This window comes from Sordaria macrospora, chromosome 4, assembly GCF_033870435.1.
Source record: "Sordaria macrospora chromosome 4, complete sequence".
In the NCBI taxonomy this organism is placed as follows: Eukaryota; Fungi; Ascomycota; class Sordariomycetes; order Sordariales; family Sordariaceae; genus Sordaria; species Sordaria macrospora.
Window position 1 is genome coordinate 2,876,809 of NC_089374.1, and position 22,462 is coordinate 2,899,270.

The following is a 22,462-nucleotide window of genomic DNA, read 5'->3' on the forward strand; positions in this document are numbered from 1 at the left end:
TGCTCGATATCCACTGCAGGCGGTTTTCGGCGGCTTGACGGATTGGGTTCCATGTCCAACGTGGAATCTATTTGACCTGCTTTTGCGCAACCGGAAGACTGACCTTTCACACCACAGTTCCATTTTCCCCATTCCCATACAGCTTTGATAATTCCAGCGCTCCATACTTACATACAAGATGGCTACTCATAACATTGTTGTGTTCGGTGGTGACCACTGCGGTCCTGAGGTATGCTTCTCTGCCCTGTCCTCTCTCTGCTACTCTCTAGCTACGTAGCTTCAGCTTCCCAGCCCAAAGCATGGGATGCCCGGTTATCGGCCACCACCGATCTTTCGGGCTGGGAATCAGGGAAGCGCAACAAACTCTCGAGGAAGCGCAAATAGCTAACAAGTCTCTGTTTACTATAGGTTGTTGTTGAGGCCATCAAGGTACGTGCTTCAATGCATCTTACTCGCTAGCTGTATCGACACTATGCGCTGCGTTGCGCCGTTCGGGGGTACCTTCCCGTCGCGATCCGTGGCCCCACGCGACACAAGAATGACGGAGGACGAAGCTTTCCGATTTCGCTCCCGACTTGAACAGTTCCCCTAGCACCATCGTGCATACCTTGTACCATGCGGCCTTCCCAACGATCGCGAGACTCATCCAGTTGGACTAGAGAGCTTACTTGTGGTTTTGTTTGTCCATTAGGTCCTCAAGTCGATCGAGACCAACAGCCCTTCGGCTGGCAAGTTTAACCTCCAGAACCACCTCCTTGGCGGTGTAAGTTTACCTTCAACCCTTGATAGGCAGTTGGGGCCAACGGTTACTGACACCGCATGTTTACTTGTCCCATAGGCCTCCATTGACAAGCACCATGACCCCCTCACCGATGAGGCCCTCAACGCCGCTAAGGCTGCTGATGCCGTCCTTCTCGGTGCCATCGGCGGTCCCGAATGGGGCACTTCCTCCACCGTCCGTCCCGAGCAGGGTCTCCTGAAGCTCCGCAAGGAGCTCGGCACCTATGGCAACCTCCGCCCTTGCAACTTCGCTTCCGAGTCCCTCGTCGACAGCTCTCCCCTCAAGGCCGAGGTCTGCCGCGGTACCGACTTCATTGTCGTCCGTGAGCTTACCGGCGGTATCTACTTCGGCGATCGCACCGAGGACGACGGCTCCGGCTACGCCTGCGACACCGAGCCCTACAGCCGCGCCGAGATTGAGCGCATCGCCAGACTCGCCGGCTTCCTCGCCCTGGCCAAGAACCCTCCCGCCAAGGTCTGGTCTTTGGACAAGGCCAACGTGCTTGCCACCTCCCGCCTCTGGCGCAAGACCGTGACCGACGTCATCAGCAAGGAGTTCCCCCAGCTCCAGCTCGAGCACCAGCTCATTGACAGCGCCGCCATGTTGCTCGTCAAGAACCCCCGCGCCCTCAACGGCGTCGTCATCACCAGCAACCTCTTTGGCGACATCATTTCCGACGAGGCTTCCGTCATCCCCGGCTCCATCGGCCTGCTCCCCTCCGCTTCCTTGGGCGGCATTCCTGACGGCAAGGGCAAGTGCAACGGCATCTACGAGCCCATCCACGGCTCCGCTCCCGATATCAGCGGCAAGGGCATTGTCAACCCCGTCGGCACCATCCTCTCCGTCGCCATGATGCTCCGCTACTCGCTCAACCTCCCCAAGGAGGCCGACGCTGTCGAGGCCGCTGTCAAGGCTGCCATCGACAACGGCACCAAGACCAAGGACCTTGGCGGCAGCGCTACCACTTCGGACATGGGTAACGCTGTTGTTGCTGAGCTGGAGAAGATCCTTAAGGCCTAGGTTTAGAAAAATCTGGAGCTGAATGGGTATCGGGGAGGAGGTGCGATCCAAGCAAACCAGTCCTCTTTGCGCTGTATTCATACGTAGGAGTTATGGTTAAGAACAGACGGGCGTATTGGGATATGTGTTGGAGGAAAAAGTTGAGACGGGACAGAAGGGTCCCCTCTCGTGGATATACAACGAGATACCACAGCGATCGATGCTATATTGAGTTCAAATCTACCCAAGTCCAGATAGCTTGGCTCACTATCTCCCGCGATTGTGTAGCCCCACCGGAGACACCTATAGCTATCCGGTACATGAGCCAGGTTACAACATAGCTTCTTTTTTTTTTTTTTTTTTGCCCAGACGATCTAGAATTCGAGATCTCGTAAATAGCAAACAAAGCAGTGGGGTAACGCAGTCGGTTGATTGCGAATCGCGCGATGGGGGAATGGAGATGGTTGGCGCCCGCACGGTAGATCTTTTACAGCAGTGGCCTCTTTCAGGTTGTTCGGAGTAACTCGACTTGTCACGATACACTGCCGGAGAGTTTATGCGAGGATTCTGGTCTCGGGGCGGGCGGATCGTACTTCACTGCTTGGTACATGGGGTGAGGGAATACCTACATTGTGAGCCTCGCGAGCAGAAGCTTAGAATACAGTCCTAGAGTCTAGACTGAATTCATTGGACTCCGATTCGCTCGGAATCTGATAATGCGATGGTTTCTTTTATTCTAGGGGCTTTTCTAGCCCAGACGAGTAGTCCTTCATTCGCATTTGCGACAGACAGTGACTATGTATAGGGGAAATGGTAGGCAGTACTATGAACATTTCCAGTCATTCACCCGATACCCTAGTAGCTCCCCACTCCTCTCTGCTCTTTCCCTTTTCCACAGCCGAAGCCCTTACGCTGCCCAACTAATTCAGATACAGTCATCTGTAACTAGATAACCAAGCTATGGAACCAAGAGCCTCTTTTACCCCGCGATTATATAGGAAAACATGTAGGTAAGAGAGAGCGAGAGTCCCTTATCACGATAGCGGCTGGCGGTGGGGACGCATGCGCAATCCAATCAATGCATGATGTTGCTGAATAGTGATTGGTCAATTTGTCTTTTTTTTTATCGCTTTTAATGATCGCTATCGTCAATCATACCCTTCCCTTTCCACTTCGTCCCGCGGCAGCAGCGTTGATTGTGGGATACTGTAGCTGCGGATGGTTGGTGAATTGCGAATGCGCGGGAGGGAGGGGGTTTGGTTGTGGGATTGTGTAGCAACCTGGAAGGGGTGCAATATCTTGAGCGGGAGGTCAAAAGAAGCAAATTCTCCAAAGGTGGAAGGTCCATGGGTGAGGTGACGTCGGTTCGTTCCTTGTCCCGCCCCCCGCCGCCGCCTTGTACCCGTTATGTGTGTGCTGTGTGTGCTGTGTGGTTTGTATGGCCTCGTCCTTTCTACAGGATTCGAGGATTTCGAAACACAACCGGACGCAAATGCGATTCTTGTTGTGCGATGGAAAATAAAGGTATCATGACAACCCAATGCTCCCTCGTGATTAGTCTGGCTTTTCCTCTCTCTATCCCGATTTTCTCAACCTAGCGGCTCTTCTACACATCAGGTCTCAACCAGTCTCCTCCTCAAAGACAACCTAAAAACCTAAACTAAAAAGAACCAGGGACCCCTCGACCTTTTTCTTGGTTTTTTTTTTTTCTCCGCTTTGCATGTCCCACAAGACATCCATAGAAGATCCACAAGCCCATTCATTCACACCTCACAATTCACAACAACACCGTCCCGTCGATTCCACCAACAGTTGCAGCAGTTGCAGCAGCAAACAGACTACCCCAACGTTGTCCCACGGTCCCATCGACTTCTTGGCTTTGTTAATCCCATCTCCACTTGGAGATTCGAACCACCCAGTTGAGAGCCGGCATCACCCTGGCTTGCCGTCTGGGCTGCGTGACGCAGTACGCATTAGACTACCTCTAGCCCTTGAAGACTACCTAGCCCATCGTCGAAACCGAACGTGTCTACCGGTGCCCGGTTCGTTGCGACTCTTGTCATTTGCGAAGCTAGGGAAAATCAGTCTTTGTCATAGCCGCCACATCGGGTCTGGAAGTGGAACTACGGGTAACGAGGAGAGGGGGTTTGTTCACCAGCTGTGTGTTGTGTGCAGTGTTTTGTGTTTTGTTTAGTGTGATCCTCCATCCATCCTCGTCTCTTGTCCAACTCTTTCGTGATCGCCTCGCTTTCCTTCTTTCTTCCCTCTTTTGCTCCCTCTCTCTCTCTCCCCCTCCCTCCCTCCCTCTTTCTCCTACTTCCCACTCTTTCCTCTCGCTACAGCATCATAGTGATACAGGAAAACGACCTTGGACTATTCATACCCCAAGGTCACACCACCCCGATGTCGTCAAGAAACCCAACAACCTGGGACCAGTACGAGCGCGGGGGTCGGTCTCCCGGCAGAAATGGCAGTTTCTCCTCGGTGGGAAACAGAAGTGTTCAGTTCGAGGACGAGTCACTGCTTGGACGCAGTGTTGATGCTAACGGCTACGGCGAGGATGGGGAATGGCCACAGTTGAGGCGTAGGAGGCAAGTGGACTAGCCTGCAAAGTTGAAACTAGTTATACTACTGACTGCTAACCACCCAAACCCGTCGCAGATCTTCCATCACCAACCGTCTTTCCGCCGTCGCCGATATTGGTGGTGTCAACAGTATCCGCTCCTTCACCAGGAGTTGGCAGCGCGCCGCCGGCTTCAGCGAAGTCATCCCCCAACGTCCGTCCTTCGTCTTCGCCCCCGATCAAGCCCCGATAGCAGTACCGCCTTCCGGCGCCGCTCCCATTCAGTATGGAAGGAGTGATCTCGAAGCTGGCGAGGCGACGCCACGGTCGTCTCTGTTGCGACAGCACTTTGAATCTGCTGGCTCTGCTCCTCATGACGAGGTCGCGGAACCTAGCACGGCAACCACGGCAGCGGCGCAACGGCATTCGGCCGATTACCGAGAACGCGAGGCGAAGGCGCTTGAGAATGAGCTTGCCCAGGGATTTCGTGTAGGAAGCGCAACAGGATCGATATTTGCTGTTCCGCCACACCTGGCTACTCCGCCGATCGTGGGCAGTTATGGGACGATTCCCGATTATGGGACGATACGGTCCAGGGGCAGCATAAGCAGGCAGTCGATAGACCAGGTCTCGGTGCTCTGGAGGGAACCGCAAGAGGTTCCGGCCAACGTGCCCGATCAGGAGCTACCGCCTATTCTGGTGAAGGAGGTTGAGCAGGACGGGAAGATTGTGTTGGCTGTTGAGGGACAGTCGACGCTCCCGCAGACCGTGTTTAACTCTATCAAGTAGGTCTAGGGCGCTCTTCACACATGCTCTTCGATTACACCCCAGCGCTTACTAACACAGGCTTTCCTCTATAGTGTCCTCATTGGAGTTGGACTCCTGAGTTTGCCCATGGGCATCAAATACGCTGGTTGGCTCTGCGGCATGGTCACTCTGTTTCTGTGCGCCGCCGTAACCATCTACACCGCGAAGTTGTTGGCGAAATGCATGGATTTGGATCCTAGTCTGATTACCTTTTCCGACCTCGCCTTCATCTCGTTCGGCCGAAACGCGCGCATAGCCACCAGTATCCTCTTCACGCTGGAGCTACTTGCTGCTTGCGTCGCCCTCATCGTTCTCTTTGCCGACTCTCTGGACCTGCTGTTCCCGGGCTTCCTGTCGGTCACAGGGTGGAAGATCATCTGTGCGGTCATCATGGTACCGTTGAACTTTTTGCCGTTGAGGTTGTTGAGCTTTACGAGCATTATTGGCATCTTCTGCTGTTTTTCGAGTAAGTAGCGCTAAAGTGTCCTCTCTCATAAGAGCGTTTCTTCTATCTGTTATGGTTCATGGCTAACTAGATTGCGCCCAGTTGTTCTCATCTTACTCACAGATGGCTTCCTCAAGCCCACAGCGCCTGGTTCCCTTATCGAGCCTGCCAAAACCTACATGTTCCCGCAAAATTGGTTAACGTTGCCTCTTTCTTTTGGTTTGCTCATGTCTCCTTGGGGCGGCCATAGCGTTTTCCCAAATGTAAGATAAATAAATAGCTCCAAGAAATGCAAGTGTCTTCATATGCTGACAAACCGTGTTTAGATCTACCGAGATATGAGACATCCCTACAAATATACAAAGGCGTTGAAGATCACCTTCTCGTTTACTGTACGTCGCTTCTTTTCTCCCTGATAATATACAACATTTACTGACCGCATTGCAGTACCTCCTAGACGCAACCACAGCAGTAGCCGGCCTCCTCATGTTCGGCGACGGCGTTCGCGACGAAATCACATCCAACATCCTGCTTGAGACTAGCTACCCCAAGGTCCTGACCTTCTTCATGTGCGCCTTCGTCGCCATCATCCCGCTCACCAAGATCCCGCTCAACGCGCGCCCCATCATCGCCACGCTCGAGGTCCTGTTCGGCCTACACACGACAACAGTTGCCGAGACCTCCGGTCTCGTGGGCCGCTCCATGTACTTCCGCGGCGTCATGAAGATTGCCATTCGAGCGCTGACCGTCTTCTGCTTCCTGGTGATATCCATCGTCTTTCCCGCCTTTGATAGCATCATGGCTTTTATGGGGAGTGCCTTGTGTTTCCAGATTTGTGTCATGTAAGTCTTCCCACACCAAACTCGGCTTCCTCTTTTTCCTTCACTGGTTGGCTCACCATGCTAACAAAGTACTCTTTTCACAACAGTCTACCAATTCTCTTCTACCTCAAGCTCTTCGGCAGCAGCATCTCGCGCAGAGAAAGGATCTTTGATTACTTCCTGCTTGCGATATCCATCACTTTGTCTACCGTCGGCACCGTTTGGGCTTTTCTGCCCAAGACCATGTTTGTTCCCGAATAAGCACCATACTGTAGATAGCGGGCGAGAGCCAGGACGGTCGGCGTTGTCGTTGCTACATACGAATAGTGAATGAATAGCATGCTGTTGAGGTTTACCTATGGGTCTTGTGGGCTTGGGATGAAGCATTTGTTGTGTTGTACTGCATCGTGTCCATGGATGGTGGTGTCGGTTTTTTTTTTTTTTCCATCTCTTCCGGTCTGGTCTGGTCCAGTCTGGTTAGATTAGACTAGTAGGTGGTAGCCTTTGAATCCTTTTGCTGGCTCTCAACCGCCTATCTTGATGCCCGTCTGTCTGTCCTTGCTCCATCCTTCCTTGATATCTATCGGTTTGAATCCATGAGTATAGATTGAATCGATGTTAACGATACCATGTGATCAATAGCACATGCCAACATCGACCAGACCTTTGGTTCCTTGGGTCTTCCATCCCATATGCCATGACAGCGCATATGGGAACCTTCATCCAATCCAGATAGATGCCTTACCTCTTTTAAGATAACCAGACCATTTCCACATGGCAGGCAGTCAAAGCAGATCACAGCTCCATTGCAAATAACACGAAGTGTTTGATGTAGTTCATCGTATTTTCATCTCTTTCCATGATAAAACAACAGCGGGCCAGGCTACTCCTCACAGTCCAACGTCACCTGCCAATTCCGTCACTGCTTCACTTGGACCCGCAAACCCACTTAAGACAATCGAACCACCTTCCCAGGGCGCCATCCGTATGATTTGTTTACACAAAAATAGGGGGACAATAACAACAACCTGAACGTAGACCTCAACAACACTGGCCACCCCTTTTGCAACTCCCCCCCACCCCTATTTCCCACAGACTCATCCTGAGTTAGCTTGATCATGCATACCCAAGGCAAGTGGTCCATTTCTTTCTTTCTTTCGTCTCATAACGCATGCTACACGTATCCACTGCTGCTATACTTCTGGGTTCGTATTTCGGATTTATACAAAAATGGTCATGGTTGGGAAACCCCCTGATTCGAGCCCCATTAGACGTGCCGATTCTATGGCGTTTTGCGTGTTTGATCGGCACAGTCGCAGTACAGCTGATCGGGGAGTGATTATACACGATTCAAATCCATAACGAGTTTGGTTCTCGAGCTTGCTTCTTAAAAGTCCTGGAACAAGTGGCCGAATCTGATCTGCATGTTAGCACCAACCTACGACACATTCACTTTCAACACCGACAAACTTACTCATCCGACCCTCCTGATCCATACCGCTCAGTCTCCTCTGGGTACCTATCGAACTGGCTTGCGTCTCCTGCTCCGGCCTTGACCGGCGGGGTATAGGGCGCATCAATGTCTTTCCTCGCAAGTCGGTCCCAGGTCACCTCGGCAAACCAAGGGTGTCTCTTGACGTCTGAAGGCCCGCCGTACAGGTTTCCAAGGCGCTTGGTCAGGTCTGCCGTGATCAACCGTTCCAACAAGTCCTGGGCGTCGGGGTTGACCCACTGCGGGTATCTGACCTTGCCCTTGAGAATGTTTTCGTAGATCTTCATGGGGGAGCTTCCGTCCCAGAAGGGCGTGTAACCGCAAAGCATTTCGTAAATCAAAATACCCAGCGACCACCTGTGCAGATTTCATCATGTTAGCTGTCGAAGCATCACTGAAAGACACCGGAACAAAGGGCTTACCAATCTACAGATTTGTTGTAGCCCTTGTTGGAAACAACCTCTGGAGCCAAATAGTCTGGAGTGCCACATAGCGTCCACGTCTTATCTGGCACTCGCTTGGCGAACCCGAAATCCGTAATCTTGAGATGGCCGTGGCGGTCAAGAAGAAGGTTTTCAGGCTTCAGATCTCTGTAAATGATATCCCGCGAGTGCAGGTACTCCAAGGCCAACGTGACCTCAGCAGCGTAAAATTTGGCAACGGGGTTAGGGAAGCGCTATAAGATCCGTTCGTGTCAGCCGCACATACACATACATACTCCTTCACTATAATAAAACCATCTAAAACTCACCCCGGACTTCCTCAGCAGCGAGAAGAGCTCGCCACCCTCTACGAAATCCATCACCATGTAGAGATTCTTGGAGTCCTGAAACGTTCCCCATAGCGTGATTAGGAAAGGGTGCTTGACCTCCCCGAGCATTCTTCTTTCGTCATTGGTGTGTTCGACTTGCTTCATCTTGACCACTTGGGCCTTTTTCAACACCTTGACGGCATAGAAGCGCGAGTTATGCCGAGACTGGACCAGGTGGACTCTGCCGAAGCTACCGGTGCCGAGGGTTCTCAATATCTCGAAGTCGGCGAGCGAATACTTGCCCTTGGTAACCCTGGGCTGACCAGGCTGAGGCTGTAGTTGCTGCTGCTGCTGCTGCTGCTGCTGTTGGGGCTGTTGCTGTTGCTGCTGCTGAGCTTGAGATTGCTGCTGCTGTTGCTGGTGATGGGGCGGCTGCAGTGATGCTTGCTGTGTTTGGGGCATGGAGGGCTGGGGCGTGTGCGGCGCAGGCAGGCCGCCGTTAGCTGGGGATACAGATGGGACGTATCTGGACGACTGTTGATAGGTGCCGGGCTGGTCGTATTGCGGTTGGTGTATGAGGTTGGAGATGGACGGGAGGTTCTGCTGCTGCTCCGCGGCTCCAGGAGAGGGCGTGTGCTGAGGGGGATAGGAATGCTGTTGAACCGGGAGGGAATTCATGTTGACGGGAGTCTCGTGCGGCAAGGGGATGGGTGTGTGGTCTGTATCGATGGTGAAACTGGAAGTGCCGGCCGTGGCCGACTGGGAAGCGGCCTGCGACGCACTCGAGTGCGACGAGACCTGGGCGATGCTGCTCTGGATGGAGTTGTGGTTGAGGCTCGAGGCCGAGGTAGGGGTGACGGGGCTGGTTGGGTGGCTAGTCGAAGAAGGGTCCGTATTGCCCTCTTTCGCCCGTTTCTTTTTGAGGAAACCGAGGCCAGGCAAAGGCATCAAATCCTATTTCCGGGTCGACAGCCGAGCGAGACCTGGGCCGTCTAGGTAATTGGGGAGCTGGAGACGGGGGCCGGGACCGAGACGCGGCGGAGATGAGGAGAGGCGAGAGGAGGAAAGAATCGAGCAAGAAGCTGGATGGAGGAACAGGAGCAGGAGCAGAAGTGGAGGCGGCGGCGGCGGCGGCTGTCGCGACTGCAGGATGAATGCAAGGCAATCAGTAAACACGAAGCTTCAACGGGGGAAAGGCCAATTGGCACATGCGGCTGCTGCAGCGCATAGGGAACTGCGACCCGGGCTCTGAGCTTTGATGTTGGGTGACACCGGGAAGAAGAAAGAGATAGGGAAGGAACGGCAACCTCAAGGAGTGCAAGCGCAAACGCTCTGATCAAAGCAGTCGCGGTGCAACTCCGGCTGCGGTATCGGTGCTTCCTTCTCTCTATCTTAGCAACAACCTCAGGACCTCAACACCTCTGTGATACTACCGGACATCCGAGCGCGACAAAGTCTGAAGTTGTCCCTAGAGGTATGAGATAGAGATGCAGGTTTCGGGTCGGTCCTCTCTGTGTATTGACAAGCAGCGTCGCCACGTTGAAATGGAGTACCGTATGTGATAGCGGGAAAGTGGACGGGAGCGGGAGGGGAGGGGTTTAGAGCAATGCAGTGCAGTAGTGACATGTGCTTCTTCTTCTTCTTCTTCGGTGGACATATTAGACTAATTGGACACATACCAGACAACTTACTACTTCTTGGCAGGACTACCCAGCGAGCGCTCGTTTGTGTGTGGCTGCGGAGAGGATGAAAAGACGGAAAAGAGGCCAAATAGCTGATCGAGTAGTTGCGTAGATGTTATGGTGAAGCGTGGTGTGGTGTGGTAAAGACTAGCAAAAAGTGAGGAGCAAAGCGGAGAGATGCGGCGACGTCAGGAATTGAAGCCGGAGGTGTGAAGTCACGCAGCGTTCCCCCTCCCTTGCAGGTTGCCTTTTCCTTGTAGGGCGGGGCCGAGTGCGGTGAAATAAGACTGGGGTAAGGTGTTTTGAACTGGAACCCTGTCAAGTGAATGTAGAGAATTGCTGTTGCGTGGTTGCTGTACGGTCGAATGGAGAGGAGCTGAGGGCTGAGTTGGAGGGCCGAATGAGGAGAACCAAGAGTGAGGGATGTCGAGGCTGAGGTGCAACCAAGACAACAGAAAACAAGAAGAGTTAAAAGTTGTGACAAAGATGGGAACGGTCAGGACGACTTGTGTGCGTTCTTTCTTGGGAATTGCTTGTCCTAGGTATTTACATAGGGAGACGTTTCTCTGTCTCTGTACTTTTAAGAGCCACGCGCACGCCCCAATTGTTTTCTGGTAGCTGAATCGGAGGGCCGAGTGGAGGATGGGGGGGAAATGCTTCTCTTTGCTTTCATCGTCGCCTTTTGCTTTTCTTGTTTGTCTCCCCATGTGGAGCGCGCCCCTGGTCAAGTCTCCCCTTGTTAGAGACGATCCCTAGAGAGACTTTTTGTACACTTGGCCGAATCCAACCATCTCCTTAAAATACGTCAAAGAGAAGACAACCAACGCCCAGTTTGACAATTCCCACTTCACCCGTATATAAATCCGGGACGCATCGGCTGCTTTTACAAGTCAAACGTTCACCAGCCATGATCAAATGGTTACCTGCTGTCAAGCCAAGTCAAATGTCTGAGTCGTCTCTGAACAAGGTGCGACTGCGGGGACACTTCAACTTGACAAGCTCCCGTCACCTTGTGCCTCACAGCTGGAGTCAGTCAGTGGTTGAAGTCACTGCGGGACCTCGTGGGAATTCCAGTGACATTGGAGGGGCCTGAGGAGCCGCCGGGTGGTGTAAAAGGTGGGGTTGCCTCTACCCTTTGGAAGGGATCGTCCCTGTCGGATACACTTGTCGAGGTGCCCATCGCATCGTCATCGTCTTCGGGATCCAATCACGTCACCTTGGACTCGTGTCGAAATTGGGGGTCAGCCAAACTCTCAACTCCGAGCTCACAAGGCGGGAATTACTACCGCTGTGTCAATTTCTTTTTCAACCGACCATTGACTTTCGGTGGAAACTCGCGAGTCGGGGAGGCTACCCGGCCCGTCATTATACCCACCGGCATGGGATCCCGTTTGTCGGCAGTTTATAAAAAGCAGGAACCCTGTGCCTCGGGGGGAACAAAACTGTGGTTTTCTACGTGTACGGTCACCTCCAGGACATCGGCCTATATATCTCGGGAATAGGTTGGGGCAGAGATCTAGGGAAAGGCTCATTTTGACCGTCGCAATGAGTAAAAGGGCAGTCGTCTCAGAATACTACCTCCTCGGGCAGAGGGGCAAGCTCAAAATACACCAACACAAAATGAAAATAGACCGTCCGTGCCACCCGCGCCAATGCAGAAACTGTATGTGCGAATCCTCATCCTCTTTTTCTTTTTCCCCTCCATTGCGTATCGCGATTCACCGCCACCACTCCATTGTAGTCAACCCATGTCCTCTCCCTTAAAAGCGATGGCTGCGCTGCTGCTTCGTCCTGTACGCCGTGTATCCAACATAGGCGCCTCCCACCGCAAAGAAGAAGAAGAGCGTCTTCACCAAGAACCAGGTCCAGCTGCCCTCAGTCTGCTGACCCGTAACCTTCTTGCCCTTGCCACTGCCAGGGGTGGACTTGGTCGGGGGAGCGGTAGTGTAGAGGTTCCTGGCGTTGACCGAGATGATGTCGTGGTTGTCGCTGAGCTCGCCCGTCTCGGCCGTGAATCCGAGGTAGGCCACGGGAGGGATCGTGGGCGGCTCGTTGGTCTCGAAGCAGAGGACCCACTCGCCCTCGTTCTTGTACTGCAGCTCGAGCTTCAGGTACTTGTCCTGGAAGTGCGACAGCTTGAACTTGGTCGGCACGTTGGCGTGCCTGATGCCGCGAGCAGAGCAGCCGGCGAGCTCCTGGTTCTTGCCATCCGTGTCCTTGTCGTACGAGGTCCGGCCGTCGCCCACCATGGCCATGACGTAGGGGAAGACGACGCCGGGCCGGTTGTTCTTGTACGTGTCGAAGAAGATGCCGAGGCCCTCGAATCGGTCCTGGTTGCCGAAAACGGGTCCTTCCCGCCCGCGCTCCTTGGTGAGCCACATGGCGAATCCATCGCCGTACAGCTGGTTCTTTCCGTGGATCTTGAACTCGACCTCGATTTCCCAGTTGGTTGCTGTCAAGGGCACCTTGGACCAAAGGCTGCCCATCTGCGACGGCCGGTCGGATGTGAGACGGATGTACCTTTTGGTAAGTAGTACGGTTAGCGACGTCTTCCTGTGGCCAAGTTGAACGGGTTGCTGCGCGGGAGCAACTCACTGGTCTGTACGAATAATTGTGTCTCCTCCAAAGTCATACCACCGACTTTGCATGTCCGAGTCCAAGTATGGCTGTAGGTTGTGAACAATACCGCGTTAGTCATGGTTGTCGTGACAAGACTTTGTCATCGACAGGGTCAAGTCCCTCGAGATACGGAGATTATGGGCGCATACCTGGTTCAAGCTATGCGTCCTGAGCTGTTGGAAGAAAGCGTTAGCACCATGCGCAGAATGGCGCGAGGCAGAGCTTCCGGAACTCACTCCAATGCTCTTCACGTTGCCCTCTGCATCTTGCTGTACAGCACCGTGTGCCGCCGTGGCCAGCCACAAGGCCGAGAGTGCCGACGTCAACAACTTCATCATGATACCCACTAGAAACCTAACCTAACGATGCGGCGCAGATCTGCTTGGTAGGAGGCGGAGGAGGAGGAGAAGGGGGAGGAGGAGGGAGTAGCGATAGTGTTGTTTTGTTGTTGTCGATAAAAGCCCGCCGCAGGGGGGGTGGTAAAATGCACAAGAATGCGGATGTTCAGAAAAACGAAGGAATAGGAAAAGGGGAGGGGGGAAATGAGCGTGCAGAAGGTATTCAGATAATGTCGTTTCGGAACTTGAGCCGAAGTGGTGTCGCTAATCGCGCCGCTGGTTTGTGGTTCTTGATGCGGTTGTTGAACCAACCACCAACTGTTAAACCTCAGGTTAGCTGGCCTTTTCGCAGGCCGAGAATGGAACTGGAACGAGGGGGTCACCGTCTGAGACCGTGCAGCGCCTGAGAGGCAGAAAATCCGGGGCAGCTTGGCAGCGAGCACTGCATGCGACACATTCAACGATGCGAGGCTGGTAATTTTCCAGTCCTGGTGATACGTACCGTAAAGTACCTTCTACTCTTGGGCTCTCTGTTAATGCCCCGGTTTATTCACAGCTCAAATCCGTCACCCCAACTAACAAAATTGGTTGACACAACACTCGTATCTTACAAAGTTTCCGAACTTTCGCCCTTGCTCGGTTGAATTCAAACAGAAGCTTTTGCTCGACTATTCGGCTTTTACAAGTACGACAGGGATCCTAGGAGCTTGCAATCAGTGCATGATGATGAGGTGCGGATTCCAAGATTGTAAAGCACAGCGCAGCTTGAACTCAAGTGGAACCAAAGCTAGCCAAGCTTGAGGCAATTGCCTGCCGGGAGAGAATAGCATACGATTTATCGATAAACGATAAGCGATAAGCTGCCCGTGGCTGGTGCAGCGACCCACTTGTTTGCTACTCCAAGTGCACTGTAGTCGCCGCCAATTGTCCCCAAGAACAACCAACACTCTCTTTCTCAAATTGTTTCACTGGTCGGATCTTTAATTGCCCAATCGACAAATCAACGCTTCATCATGGTGGGCTTCTCTTTCGGACTCAAAAAGGCCGCGTCCTCCTCAAAATCAGCGCCGGCTAAGAGGAAACCCGCGACCTTCGGCGGCGATGACGACGACGATAACACGACAGCTGGAGATGGCCAACCCAAGCCGCTTGCCGCCGTTGAAATCACGGAATTGGACCTACTCGACGACAACACGAGCACCCTTCTAGATATAGGAGACGATGATGATCGCAAATCGAAAAAGAAATCAAAGGGACTAGCACAACCACCACCACCCGTATCGGCAACAACAACATCATCATCATCCTCCTCAAACAAAAAAGCACCACCTCTCGTTGCGGCCCAACAATTCGGTGACCTCTCCTCCGCCCTCGAATCGCGCAAATACGCCCAAGCCGCCGCCGATGCGGACCCCTCCATCTATGACTATGACGCTGTCTACGACTCCTTCAAGGTTCCCCAAAGGAAGGAAAAAGAAGCCGACACCAAAGACAAGCGACCCCGGTACTTTGACGCTCTACAAAAAGCCGCCGAAACGCGCGAGCGTGACCGGGCGATCGCGGAGGAGAAGAAGCTAAAACGCGAGCGCGAGGCCGAAGGAGACGCGTTTGCCGATAAAGAGAAATTCGTCACGGAGGCGTATAAGCGCCAGCAGGAAGAGAACCGACGGCTGGAGGAAGAGGAGAAGAAGAGGGAGGAGGAAGAGGCCAAGAAGAACAAGAACAAGGGGTTGACGGACTTTTATAAGCAGATGCTGGAGAAGGAGGAGCTGGAGCATGCGGCCAAGATGAAGGCGGTAGAAGCGCGGGTTAAGGCTGGGACGGAAACTGCACAGCAGAAAGAGGGTGAAGCAAATGAAGAAGAAGAGGAGGACGCGGAAAAGAGGGCGGCGGAAAAGGCGAAGGAGATCAATGCCATGGGTGGCAACGTCATCATCAATGATGATGGTGAGGTGGTGGACAAGCGACAACTGCTCAAGGGCGGTTTGAACGTGGCGCCCAAAAAGAAGGTGGAACACCAGCAGGAGAAGGCTCGACAGGCCGCGAAGCCTGCTGCGGCATGCGGACCAGCTAAGGGTGTGTTCCATGGTGGCAGCAAGCAGGCGATGCGGGAGAGGCAGACGCGCATGCTGGAGGCTCAGCTTGAGGAGAAGCTTAAGCGGGCGAGAGAGGAGGAGGAAGAGGAGAGGAAGAAGGTTGAGCTGGTGGCCAAGAGCAGGAAGACCGAGGCGGACATCTCGAGCGCTAAGGAGCGGTACCTGGCGAGAAAGAGAGCGGCCGAGGAGGCGAAGAAGAAGGGCCTGGAGGAGGGTGCTGCGCCTTAGTTTCTGGTTTCAACCTGGTTCATTTTCATTTTTTGTTGATATGAGATACCCCTTTCTTCTTTTTTTTTTTGTGGGAACCTGGTCAAGACCACGCCAGTCCCCAGTAAAAGCATATGCCAGAAGAAGGAAATATAAATGTTACTTTTCCAATGTCTATGCCCCGTTTCCTTCCCTTTCTACCTATACCATTCCCTTGCCCGTGATATATGCGCTGATCTAATGTTGATACACACGTACGTATACGGTACGGAAAACGATGTTGCCTCTCTATTTGGCCAATCCGGAAGCCGCTTCCTTTCGTTTCGATCCGTTCGTCCCTTGCGTATTCACTTCTCCAGCCTGTCCTGCCTGTCCTCATTGCAACTTCCAGCCATCAAACCTGCGAAGAGTTTCCGCACGCCACCACCCACCACCCCTCCAATATCGTCGTGCAGAGTGGTCTCCTTTCAGAAAACAGGCAAAGTTATTGAAGTTTGGTCCAGTCGGTCGGTTACAACAACGGTATCGGCATGGCGTTCGTTGACATTTATGACAATCGCACCCTTCTCGCTCTCGCTCTCCCCCTCACATCGCCATCAGCACTCGTAACTTGAAGGGTCTTTCTTGTCTTCCTCCTCTCCTCTCCTCTGACCTCTAGGTACTCTACTGGTTGCCCATCTCCTGCTGTATCCTGCGCAGATAAGTCGAGTTGACCACGTTCCACGCCGCCATGTACTTCTCGGTGCACTGGGCCACGCACGTCTTCTCGCTGGACGAGAGGGAGGAGCCGGGCTTGGGGACGCACGAGGTGAAGCAGTTTTCACCGATTTTCTGTTTTACAAAACAATCACAAAGTACTTTTATTAGCCATTATGTCTTTGAAAAGCTTGCTCGAGGAATGGGAGGGGAGGGGAGGGGGGCCGGGGAGCGTGGGAAATGGAAGACTAAAAAAAGAGAAGGTGACCAAAAGAAAGAAAGAGGTAGTACGTACCTCCATCAAAGTCCGCGCATTAGCCTGCTGGGACTCGATGAGGACCTGCTTGATGATGGCCTGCTTGACGGTCTCGGAGGTAGAGTCGGAACCCATGGTTGCAGTTTTGGGTTCGGGTATGGTGGTGGTTTGTTGTTATTAAAAGTGTAATGCCGGTGCTAGAAATCGTGCAGTGATGACGGCGTGGAATAATAACCGGACTTGCGAACGAATGAAGCTCCGGATGGATGCGCTGCTGCAAGCCGGGATCCTGGCAGTAGGTCGGTTCGAAATGTTTATCGATAGGTAGTACGCTATAGAGGTGTGGCGTTAGTGATCGCCATTGCTATTGCGGGTGGAAAAGGTGAGGCTGGTGCAGACTGCCAAGAGTTCTTTCCCGGCAGGCAAAGACCTGGAAAAGGGGGCCCCTTGACACTAACAACAAAACAACAACAACAATGGATTTGTCTCTGGTGTCGATGTGTAAGATGCAACAGTGAAATACATCGCAAGATAACTTGACCTTGCCTAACTGGTAAAAAATACGAATAACATGGCTCAACATCACAACTCAACGCTCCCACGCTATATGTACGCTCCATGTAGTACTCCATGTTGCTCTCAACAACTCAACTCCTCCTGCCCTGTGGTAACCCCCAGTCCCCATCACAACCTCAACGTCTTCTTAACCTTCACCAAAACAACACCCTCGCTCTCCATCCCCTTGGCATCCAGCAAATGCACAAACCGGTACCCCTCCCTCAACCGATCCAGCCTCACACAAGCCCACGCCGCCAACGAATCCCTTCCAATCTCATCATCCAGCACCAAAAACCTCACAAAGCTGAGCTCCGGGACAACACCAGGGATATTCTCGAATTTCAGTTCCGCACCACCATTCCCCTTCCCGCCCTGTACCTTGGACCCCGACCAATCCGGATCGCGCCCATACCCCTTTAGCGATTTCGTCTTGGCCTTGTACTCGCCTTCTTTCTCCTTGCCGTCTTGCGGGAGATCATCGGTGCCGTGGCGCTCGCCGGGCTCTTCAACGTGGAGTTCGACTTTGAGATACGGACGGAATGAGTCGATGTTGGTGTCTCCCGGGGGAAGCGGGAGGGATTGGGCGGCGAGGACCGAGATACTAAGGTCCATTGTGTAGTGCTGGACTGCGTCTGCTTGGGTGTCGGCTTCGGGGACCGGGTCGCTGCCGGTGAGTTTGGAGCAGCGGTAGCCTACATGGATGGGTCTTGTTAGTATTTCCACTAAATCCTTGACTTTGGAAGGGGGAGAGAAGTAACTGTACCGGCAGGTTTAAGCACATAACCCCCCGTCCCAGCAAACATGCCCTCATTCAGCATCATGCCCTCATCCCAATTCTGCCAGTTCAGCGCGACAATCTGGATCCCCTTTCGCCAAAACACGGCCGGGTCCAGGTTTGACGACAAAATGCGCATGCCAGACGGGTACGCCCGCATCAGGTAGCGCTTGTTATGCTCAAACAGCGCCCGCCGACTCTCCTTATGCACCTCCATCACCCCGCCCTCCGACAGAGAGAAAATGTGCGTCGGCATTTCGGCCTCGGGCTGCATCAGGCTCTTGAACGACACGCCGCGTGTGTAGATGCCCATCCTACTCAAGGCCCAGATGATCTTGGATGGCTTCTTCGCCGCCCGCTGCTTCGGCTGGCCTGGTTCTTCTGGTAGTCCCAAGGATGCATTGGCGACTGTGTTATCCAGGTCCTCGGGGGTCGTCGAGCCGCCCTCGTCGTGAGGTGGGGCGTACTTGACTTTCACGAGAATCTTTCCGCGCACCTCTTCGGGAGTGGGAAGACACTTGGCGTCTTCCTCTGGTTCCGGGAGGAGCAGGTCTCCCCAGGTTTGCCGCATAATGTCCACCATCCTCTCTTGCTGCTCGGCGCTGCAGTGCACCTCGAGACTGACGATCAGGGGTAAGTCGGTGGTGGCAAAGCCGTAGTCCTTGATAGCCTCGCACACGTCGCGGAAGGTGATGTCCTTGGTTAGCGTGTACCCGTGCAGCACTCGCGGCTCTTTGGTGCTCTTCCTGCTGAGTGTTGGGAATAGGGAGGCAGAGCCGCCGGTTTTGCTCTTCTCCAAGGGGTTGGTCGTATCCGCCGAGAGGCTTCCTGCTGGGGCGGCGGCCTCGTTGGTTGTTGCTGTCGCTGGCGTCGCCGCTACCGATGCCGCCCGTACCTCCGCCGCTGTCGTTCTTGTTGTTGTTGTTGTTGTGGTGGTGGTGGTGGTGGTGGTGGCGGCGTTGGGCTGCCGAATTTTCTTATCCTTGGACTTCTTCCTCCCACCAAGAAAGCTAGGCAGCTTACTCTTCGCTTTCCTCTTCATCTTGCTCGCCGTCCCCTCCTCCCCGCTACCATAAGCATCATCCGAGCTAGAGCTGGAACTGCTCGAAGTCACCGACGCGGCGTCGTCGTCATCATCATTACCATCCTCCGACTCCGAATCCGATCCATCCCAAACATCCACCTCAATGCAGCGGCACCCGCGCAACAGCACGTTCTTGTACGCATCTGCGCTCGACTCGCTAGACAGCTGGTTGCCCGTCAAATAAGTATTATGACTGGAACTAATAAAGTAGCTCGAAAGCGGGTAGCCAAGGTCCCGGGAATCGACATGCGGCGGCGCGATCGAGTTGGCGGCTGAGGAGGTGATGTACCGAACAAAGCTCTCGTAGTCCCAGTCCTGGTGAAGGGGAAAATCCCGAGCAAGCTCAGCCTCGTCGTCGCCTTGGCAGCACCGGAGCCAGACAGAGACATCCTCCTGGCGCCAGGCTTTGGTCACGCTGTCGGCATGTGCGTTGTAGATGCGTCGGAGATGCGCGGCGATTGCTGGGCTCAAGGTCTTGACCTTTTGCTCGGCGCCGGATAGGCCACCGCCGCCTTGGTGAGCTCCGTCAGGGAGATAGGACGCGCCTCCTCGGACAGTTGCGGACATTTTGGACTTGATTCGATGCATAAAACGGCCGGCAACCCGAGACAAAGACTGGGATGGGGGGGTGAAATTGAAAAGAAAGTGTCTCTGTACGATGACAGAATGTGAGAAGAAGTGGTGCCGCGATGGTACAAGGAGGCAGCCGGAGAGCTAGCAAACAGGTCAGACCTCTAAGCTCACAATTCAGGGGACCCCGCGAACCCCGCTTGAAGCTGTTGATAGATGGCTGGTGAGGTTGACCTGGTGTTTGGGGGTGTTTGCTTTCTTCCGAGCTGTGGACTTGGGGACTGTTTCTTGGGTGAGAAGGAGGAAGGAAAGACAAGGTAAGAAAACAGAATGAGGTGGTAATTGGGTATAAATGACACCACAAGAACAGCTCAGTGCTTCAGGCTCCGCGATTCATCACGATCCATCGCCAACAACATTGTTGCTGGCTGTGCCTCCCCTCCCCCGTTGCCGTGGAAGCTCACAGCTCTTGGACTGCCCCTGGACCCCTTGGCTGCGTTTCGTCACCCCACAGGACCCCTCCCGTCCCGCCCGGGTCTCATTGGCCAGTGGGGTCATCCCCTTGGCCAGCCATCAGATCGAAGTTCGAACAGCGCGAGATTGGCGCGGAATGGCGGCCGTTAGTGGTTCCAGGTCAGGGGTGCTAAGACCGGACTGCTGTTTCGTCTCAATTTGGCGTCGAAAGTTGGGTTGGGGACGGCGATAGCTTCAACTTCAACTGACAACAATGGGGCCTGTAGACAAAGCTGCCATGTTTAACAGAAACACTACCTACTAACTCCATGTGCTATGATGTTTACTACGCCTTTTTGAACCACACAGTTCCCGTTCGTTTTTTTCTCTGTAACCTATAAAGACGCTGGCACTCCAGGCAGTATTCTAGTGGTCTAGATCTAGGTATATCTATCGGACATGATAATACAGATACAATCGTGCCGGACCCTTAATCTTACAGTTCCCATCTTGGTAATTCCTTACAACCTTTTAAACTAGGGCCTGACCCATAAACATGCTCTCCTTAACCTCAGCAACGACATCCCTCCTATCATCCTTGCCCACCAACACGATACCCCTACCACGACGGTTCATGCGCCCGGCGCGGCCCAGCCTGTGGATGAAATCGATAGTCGTATGCGGCACATCGTACAACACGACAAAGCGCACAGCGAGGGTATCGATACCTCTGGACGCCAGATCCGTCGCCACAATGACCTTGGTATTGGGCAGATGTCTCCTGGTAGGGTTGCTGCTAAGGGCACTACTGGTCTTGCCTTCAGCAGAAGCAGCATCCTCAGAAGAAGCAGGCTTGCTAATCTTCATCGGCTCGTTCGAAGTAAAAGAGGCCAACATCTCCGACTTGCGGTGCTCCTCCGTGTCACGGTGCAGCGCGATGGCGTCGATGCCCTTGGATACCAGGTAATCGGCCACCTGCTGGGTGGTCTCGCGCTCGTTGACAAAGACCATGATGCGCTTGATGTCAATCTCTTTGTCTTTGGGCCCTTCGTGCTTGGCGGCCTCCTTGCCGATGGACCAGATGGCGTCGGCGCACGCGAGCATCTTGTTGTTGCGGTACGGGTCCTTGGATACGTCGATCACGCCGAGCTGCACGCGACGGGGGATGGCGTGCAGGTTGGGCGTGGTGATGCGGTTGATGTAGGGAAACTGCTCCTCCATGTAGGTGTCCAGGCGGCGCGGGATGGTGGCGGAGCAGAGGATCAGCTGCTTCAGCGAAGGCATGGCGCGGTCGACGATGCTGGTGGTGTCGCCCGAGAAACTGCGGTCGAGCAGCGAGTCGGCCTCGTCGATGACGAGGTGGGTGACGCGCGACAGAACGTTGGGATCCGACTTGGCGATGGTGGCGAGCAGGTGAGGAGTCGATACGATCATGTCCACGCCGATGGGGCTGTACAGGTTGCGCTGGTTCCTGAGCGGGCTGATGCTGGCGGACAAAGGTCGTACCTTGAACTTGGTGTAGTGAGCGAGCTTCTTGGCCACGCTGGTGACCTGGTCGACGAGCTCTGCCGTGGGAACGAGGATAACCACACGAGGCCGGGCTGTGTTGGGGTGAGGCTCGAACTTCTCGATCCACTCGGACACGGGCGCACCTCCACGATGTTCCTTCTCAGCAGCCAGACGCTCGTTGTAAGAGGTGACCAACTCATCCTCAGCATCACCCTTTTTTATGGCGTTGACGGCGGGAACCAAATATGCCAACGTCTTGCCAGATCCCGTCTCGGCAGCCAAAAGGAACTCCTCCCTGCCATTATCCGACTTTGGTCGCCTTGGCTTCTTCCCCATCGGCTGCCCTAGCAGAGCTGGAATAGCCAGTCTCTGTACGGGCGTGGGCTTGATCTCCGTCATTCCCTTGAGTGCCTCCTGCGCAATAGCCTCCTTCACCACCGGCAGCAGGTCGAACTGGTCGAAAGACTGGATCTCCTGCATCCGTTCCTTGATGCTTGCTCTTTGTCCGTAGCTGATGGTCGTGAGCGCACGCTGCATCTTCAGCGCCTTTTGTCCCTTGGTCTTCTTGTCCCTCTTGTCCCTCCTGTCGTCCTCCTCTACCGGCTTCGGTTTGGGTGCTTTGCGCGGGTCGATGTTCGCAACTCTTCGGTTCATGCCCGCCCAGGGGCCATCAGGTTTGTTCCGGGGTCTCTTGTTGGGCTCGCCGCCAGGGCCTCGTACTGGTGGTGGTCGGGCAACACGATCGGACAACACCATGCGCGAAGGGCGCTGCTCGCGCCGTGTCGTAAACGTTCTCTGGCCGACCCATGGCTCAAGGCTTGCTCTCGCTGAAGTTGTTGTGCTTGTCGTCGCCCCCGAACGGCATATGAGACACACTGAGTCCCTCGCTGTCTTCCACATTGTGTTGAGATTCCCGTGCGCCGACGGGTGTGGTGTCGAGATGTGCTGTCCGTCGTTTTG

General features: G+C 54.1%; 8 protein-coding genes across 8 annotated transcripts; 3 read left to right on the forward strand and 5 right to left on the reverse strand.

The window, feature by feature from the left end:
* The first annotated feature begins 109 nt into the window (after positions 1 to 109).
* SMAC4_07082 (uncharacterized protein) lies at positions 110 to 2,142 on the forward strand. The gene is made up of 4 exons (XM_003345750.2): positions 110 to 229; positions 409 to 429; positions 692 to 763; positions 839 to 2,142. The coding sequence occupies exons 1-4, from the start codon at positions 179 to 181 to the stop codon at positions 1,799 to 1,801; spliced, it is 1,107 nt and encodes a 368-aa protein (XP_003345798.1). The 5' UTR covers positions 110 to 178; the 3' UTR covers positions 1,802 to 2,142.
* Positions 2,143 to 3,073: 931 nt separating this feature from the next.
* Positions 3,074 to 6,977, forward strand: SMAC4_07081 (uncharacterized protein). The gene is made up of 7 exons (XM_066090565.1): positions 3,074 to 4,371; positions 4,442 to 5,128; positions 5,204 to 5,616; positions 5,698 to 5,858; positions 5,922 to 5,987; positions 6,043 to 6,437; positions 6,524 to 6,977. Exons 1-7 carry the CDS (start codon positions 4,184 to 4,186, stop codon positions 6,675 to 6,677), a joined length of 2,064 nt encoding a protein of 687 aa, XP_065946862.1. The 5' UTR covers positions 3,074 to 4,183; the 3' UTR covers positions 6,678 to 6,977.
* Positions 6,978 to 7,194: 217 nt separating this feature from the next.
* On the reverse strand, positions 7,195 to 10,760 carry SMAC4_07080 (uncharacterized protein). Its single transcript, XM_003345748.2, has 5 exons — positions 10,339 to 10,760; positions 8,660 to 9,802; positions 8,331 to 8,584; positions 7,891 to 8,265; positions 7,195 to 7,831 (listed from the first exon to the last, which is right to left on the reverse strand). The coding sequence occupies exons 2-5, from the start codon at positions 9,605 to 9,607 to the stop codon at positions 7,804 to 7,806; spliced, it is 1,605 nt and encodes a 534-aa protein (XP_003345796.1). The 5' UTR covers positions 9,608 to 9,802; positions 10,339 to 10,760; the 3' UTR covers positions 7,195 to 7,803.
* Positions 10,761 to 11,659: 899 nt separating this feature from the next.
* Positions 11,660 to 13,979, reverse strand: SMAC4_07079 (uncharacterized protein). Its single transcript, XM_003345747.3, has 4 exons — positions 13,197 to 13,979; positions 13,110 to 13,133; positions 12,937 to 13,007; positions 11,660 to 12,861 (listed from the first exon to the last, which is right to left on the reverse strand). Exons 1-4 carry the CDS (start codon positions 13,296 to 13,298, stop codon positions 12,102 to 12,104), a joined length of 957 nt encoding a protein of 318 aa, XP_003345795.2. The 5' UTR covers positions 13,299 to 13,979; the 3' UTR covers positions 11,660 to 12,101.
* Positions 13,980 to 14,311: 332 nt separating this feature from the next.
* SMAC4_07078 (uncharacterized protein) lies at positions 14,312 to 15,622 on the forward strand (the record flags this gene model as incomplete). The annotated part of the gene is made up of 1 exon (XM_003345746.1): positions 14,312 to 15,622. One exon carries the CDS (start codon positions 14,312 to 14,314, stop codon positions 15,620 to 15,622), a length of 1,311 nt encoding a protein of 436 aa, XP_003345794.1.
* Positions 15,623 to 15,733: 111 nt separating this feature from the next.
* SMAC4_07077 (uncharacterized protein) lies at positions 15,734 to 16,828 on the reverse strand. The gene is made up of 2 exons (XM_003345745.2): positions 16,593 to 16,828; positions 15,734 to 16,432 (listed from the first exon to the last, which is right to left on the reverse strand). The coding sequence occupies exons 1-2, from the start codon at positions 16,686 to 16,688 to the stop codon at positions 16,265 to 16,267; spliced, it is 264 nt and encodes an 87-aa protein (XP_003345793.1). The 5' UTR covers positions 16,689 to 16,828; the 3' UTR covers positions 15,734 to 16,264.
* A 195-nt stretch (positions 16,829 to 17,023) lies between these two features.
* On the reverse strand, positions 17,024 to 19,949 carry SMAC4_07075 (uncharacterized protein). The gene is made up of 2 exons (XM_024655860.2): positions 17,875 to 19,949; positions 17,024 to 17,803 (listed from the first exon to the last, which is right to left on the reverse strand). The coding sequence occupies exons 1-2, from the start codon at positions 19,556 to 19,558 to the stop codon at positions 17,238 to 17,240; spliced, it is 2,250 nt and encodes a 749-aa protein (XP_024511683.1). The 5' UTR covers positions 19,559 to 19,949; the 3' UTR covers positions 17,024 to 17,237.
* Positions 19,950 to 20,524: 575 nt separating this feature from the next.
* Positions 20,525 to 22,402, reverse strand: SMAC4_07074 (uncharacterized protein; the record flags this gene model as incomplete). Its single annotated transcript, XM_003345743.1, has 1 exon — positions 20,525 to 22,402. One exon carries the CDS (start codon positions 22,400 to 22,402, stop codon positions 20,525 to 20,527), a length of 1,878 nt encoding a protein of 625 aa, XP_003345791.1.
* Positions 22,403 to 22,462: the final 60 nt, after the last annotated feature.

Excerpts from the sequence above, each read along its gene's own strand:
- SMAC4_07081 (XM_066090565.1), top strand. The coding sequence starts at position 4,184 with ATGTCGTCAAGAAACCCAACAACCTGGGACCAGTACGAGCGCGGGGGT. Across the intron at positions 4,372-4,441 it reads CCACAGTTGAGGCGTAGGAG|ATCTTCCATCACCAACCGTC; the intron begins GCAAGTGGACTA and ends AACCCGTCGCAG. Across the intron at positions 5,129-5,203 it reads ACCGTGTTTAACTCTATCAA|TGTCCTCATTGGAGTTGGAC; the intron begins GTAGGTCTAGGG and ends TTTCCTCTATAG.
- SMAC4_07082 (XM_003345750.2), top strand. The coding sequence starts at position 179 with ATGGCTACTCATAACATTGTTGTGTTCGGTGGTGACCACTGCGGTCCT. Across the intron at positions 430-691 it reads TTGTTGTTGAGGCCATCAAG|GTCCTCAAGTCGATCGAGAC; the intron begins GTACGTGCTTCA and ends TTTGTCCATTAG. Across the intron at positions 764-838 it reads AGAACCACCTCCTTGGCGGT|GCCTCCATTGACAAGCACCA; the intron begins GTAAGTTTACCT and ends CTTGTCCCATAG.
- SMAC4_07080 (XM_003345748.2), bottom strand. The coding sequence starts at position 9,607 with ATGCCTTTGCCTGGCCTCGGTTTCCTCAAAAAGAAACGGGCGAAAGAG. Across the intron at positions 8,585-8,659 it reads CGCTGCTGAGGAAGTCCGGG|CGCTTCCCTAACCCCGTTGC; the intron begins GTGAGTTTTAGA and ends CGGATCTTATAG. Across the intron at positions 7,832-7,890 it reads GGATCAGGAGGGTCGGATGA|ATTCGGCCACTTGTTCCAGG; the intron begins GTAAGTTTGTCG and ends CATGCAGATCAG.
- SMAC4_07079 (XM_003345747.3), bottom strand. The coding sequence starts at position 13,298 with ATGATGAAGTTGTTGACGTCGGCACTCTCGGCCTTGTGGCTGGCCACG. Across the intron at positions 13,134-13,196 it reads GCAACGTGAAGAGCATTGGA|CTCAGGACGCATAGCTTGAA; the intron begins GTGAGTTCCGGA and ends TTCTTCCAACAG. Across the intron at positions 13,008-13,109 it reads GGACGCATAGCTTGAACCAG|CCATACTTGGACTCGGACAT; the intron begins GTATGCGCCCAT and ends CACAACCTACAG.
- SMAC4_07075 (XM_024655860.2), bottom strand. The coding sequence starts at position 19,558 with ATGCATCGAATCAAGTCCAAAATGTCCGCAACTGTCCGAGGAGGCGCG. Across the intron at positions 17,804-17,874 it reads TTATGTGCTTAAACCTGCCG|GCTACCGCTGCTCCAAACTC; the intron begins GTACAGTTACTT and ends CCATCCATGTAG.
- SMAC4_07077 (XM_003345745.2), bottom strand. The coding sequence starts at position 16,688 with ATGGGTTCCGACTCTACCTCCGAGACCGTCAAGCAGGCCATCATCAAG. Across the intron at positions 16,433-16,592 it reads ATGCGCGGACTTTGATGGAG|AAAATCGGTGAAAACTGCTT; the intron begins GTACGTACTACC and ends TTTGTAAAACAG.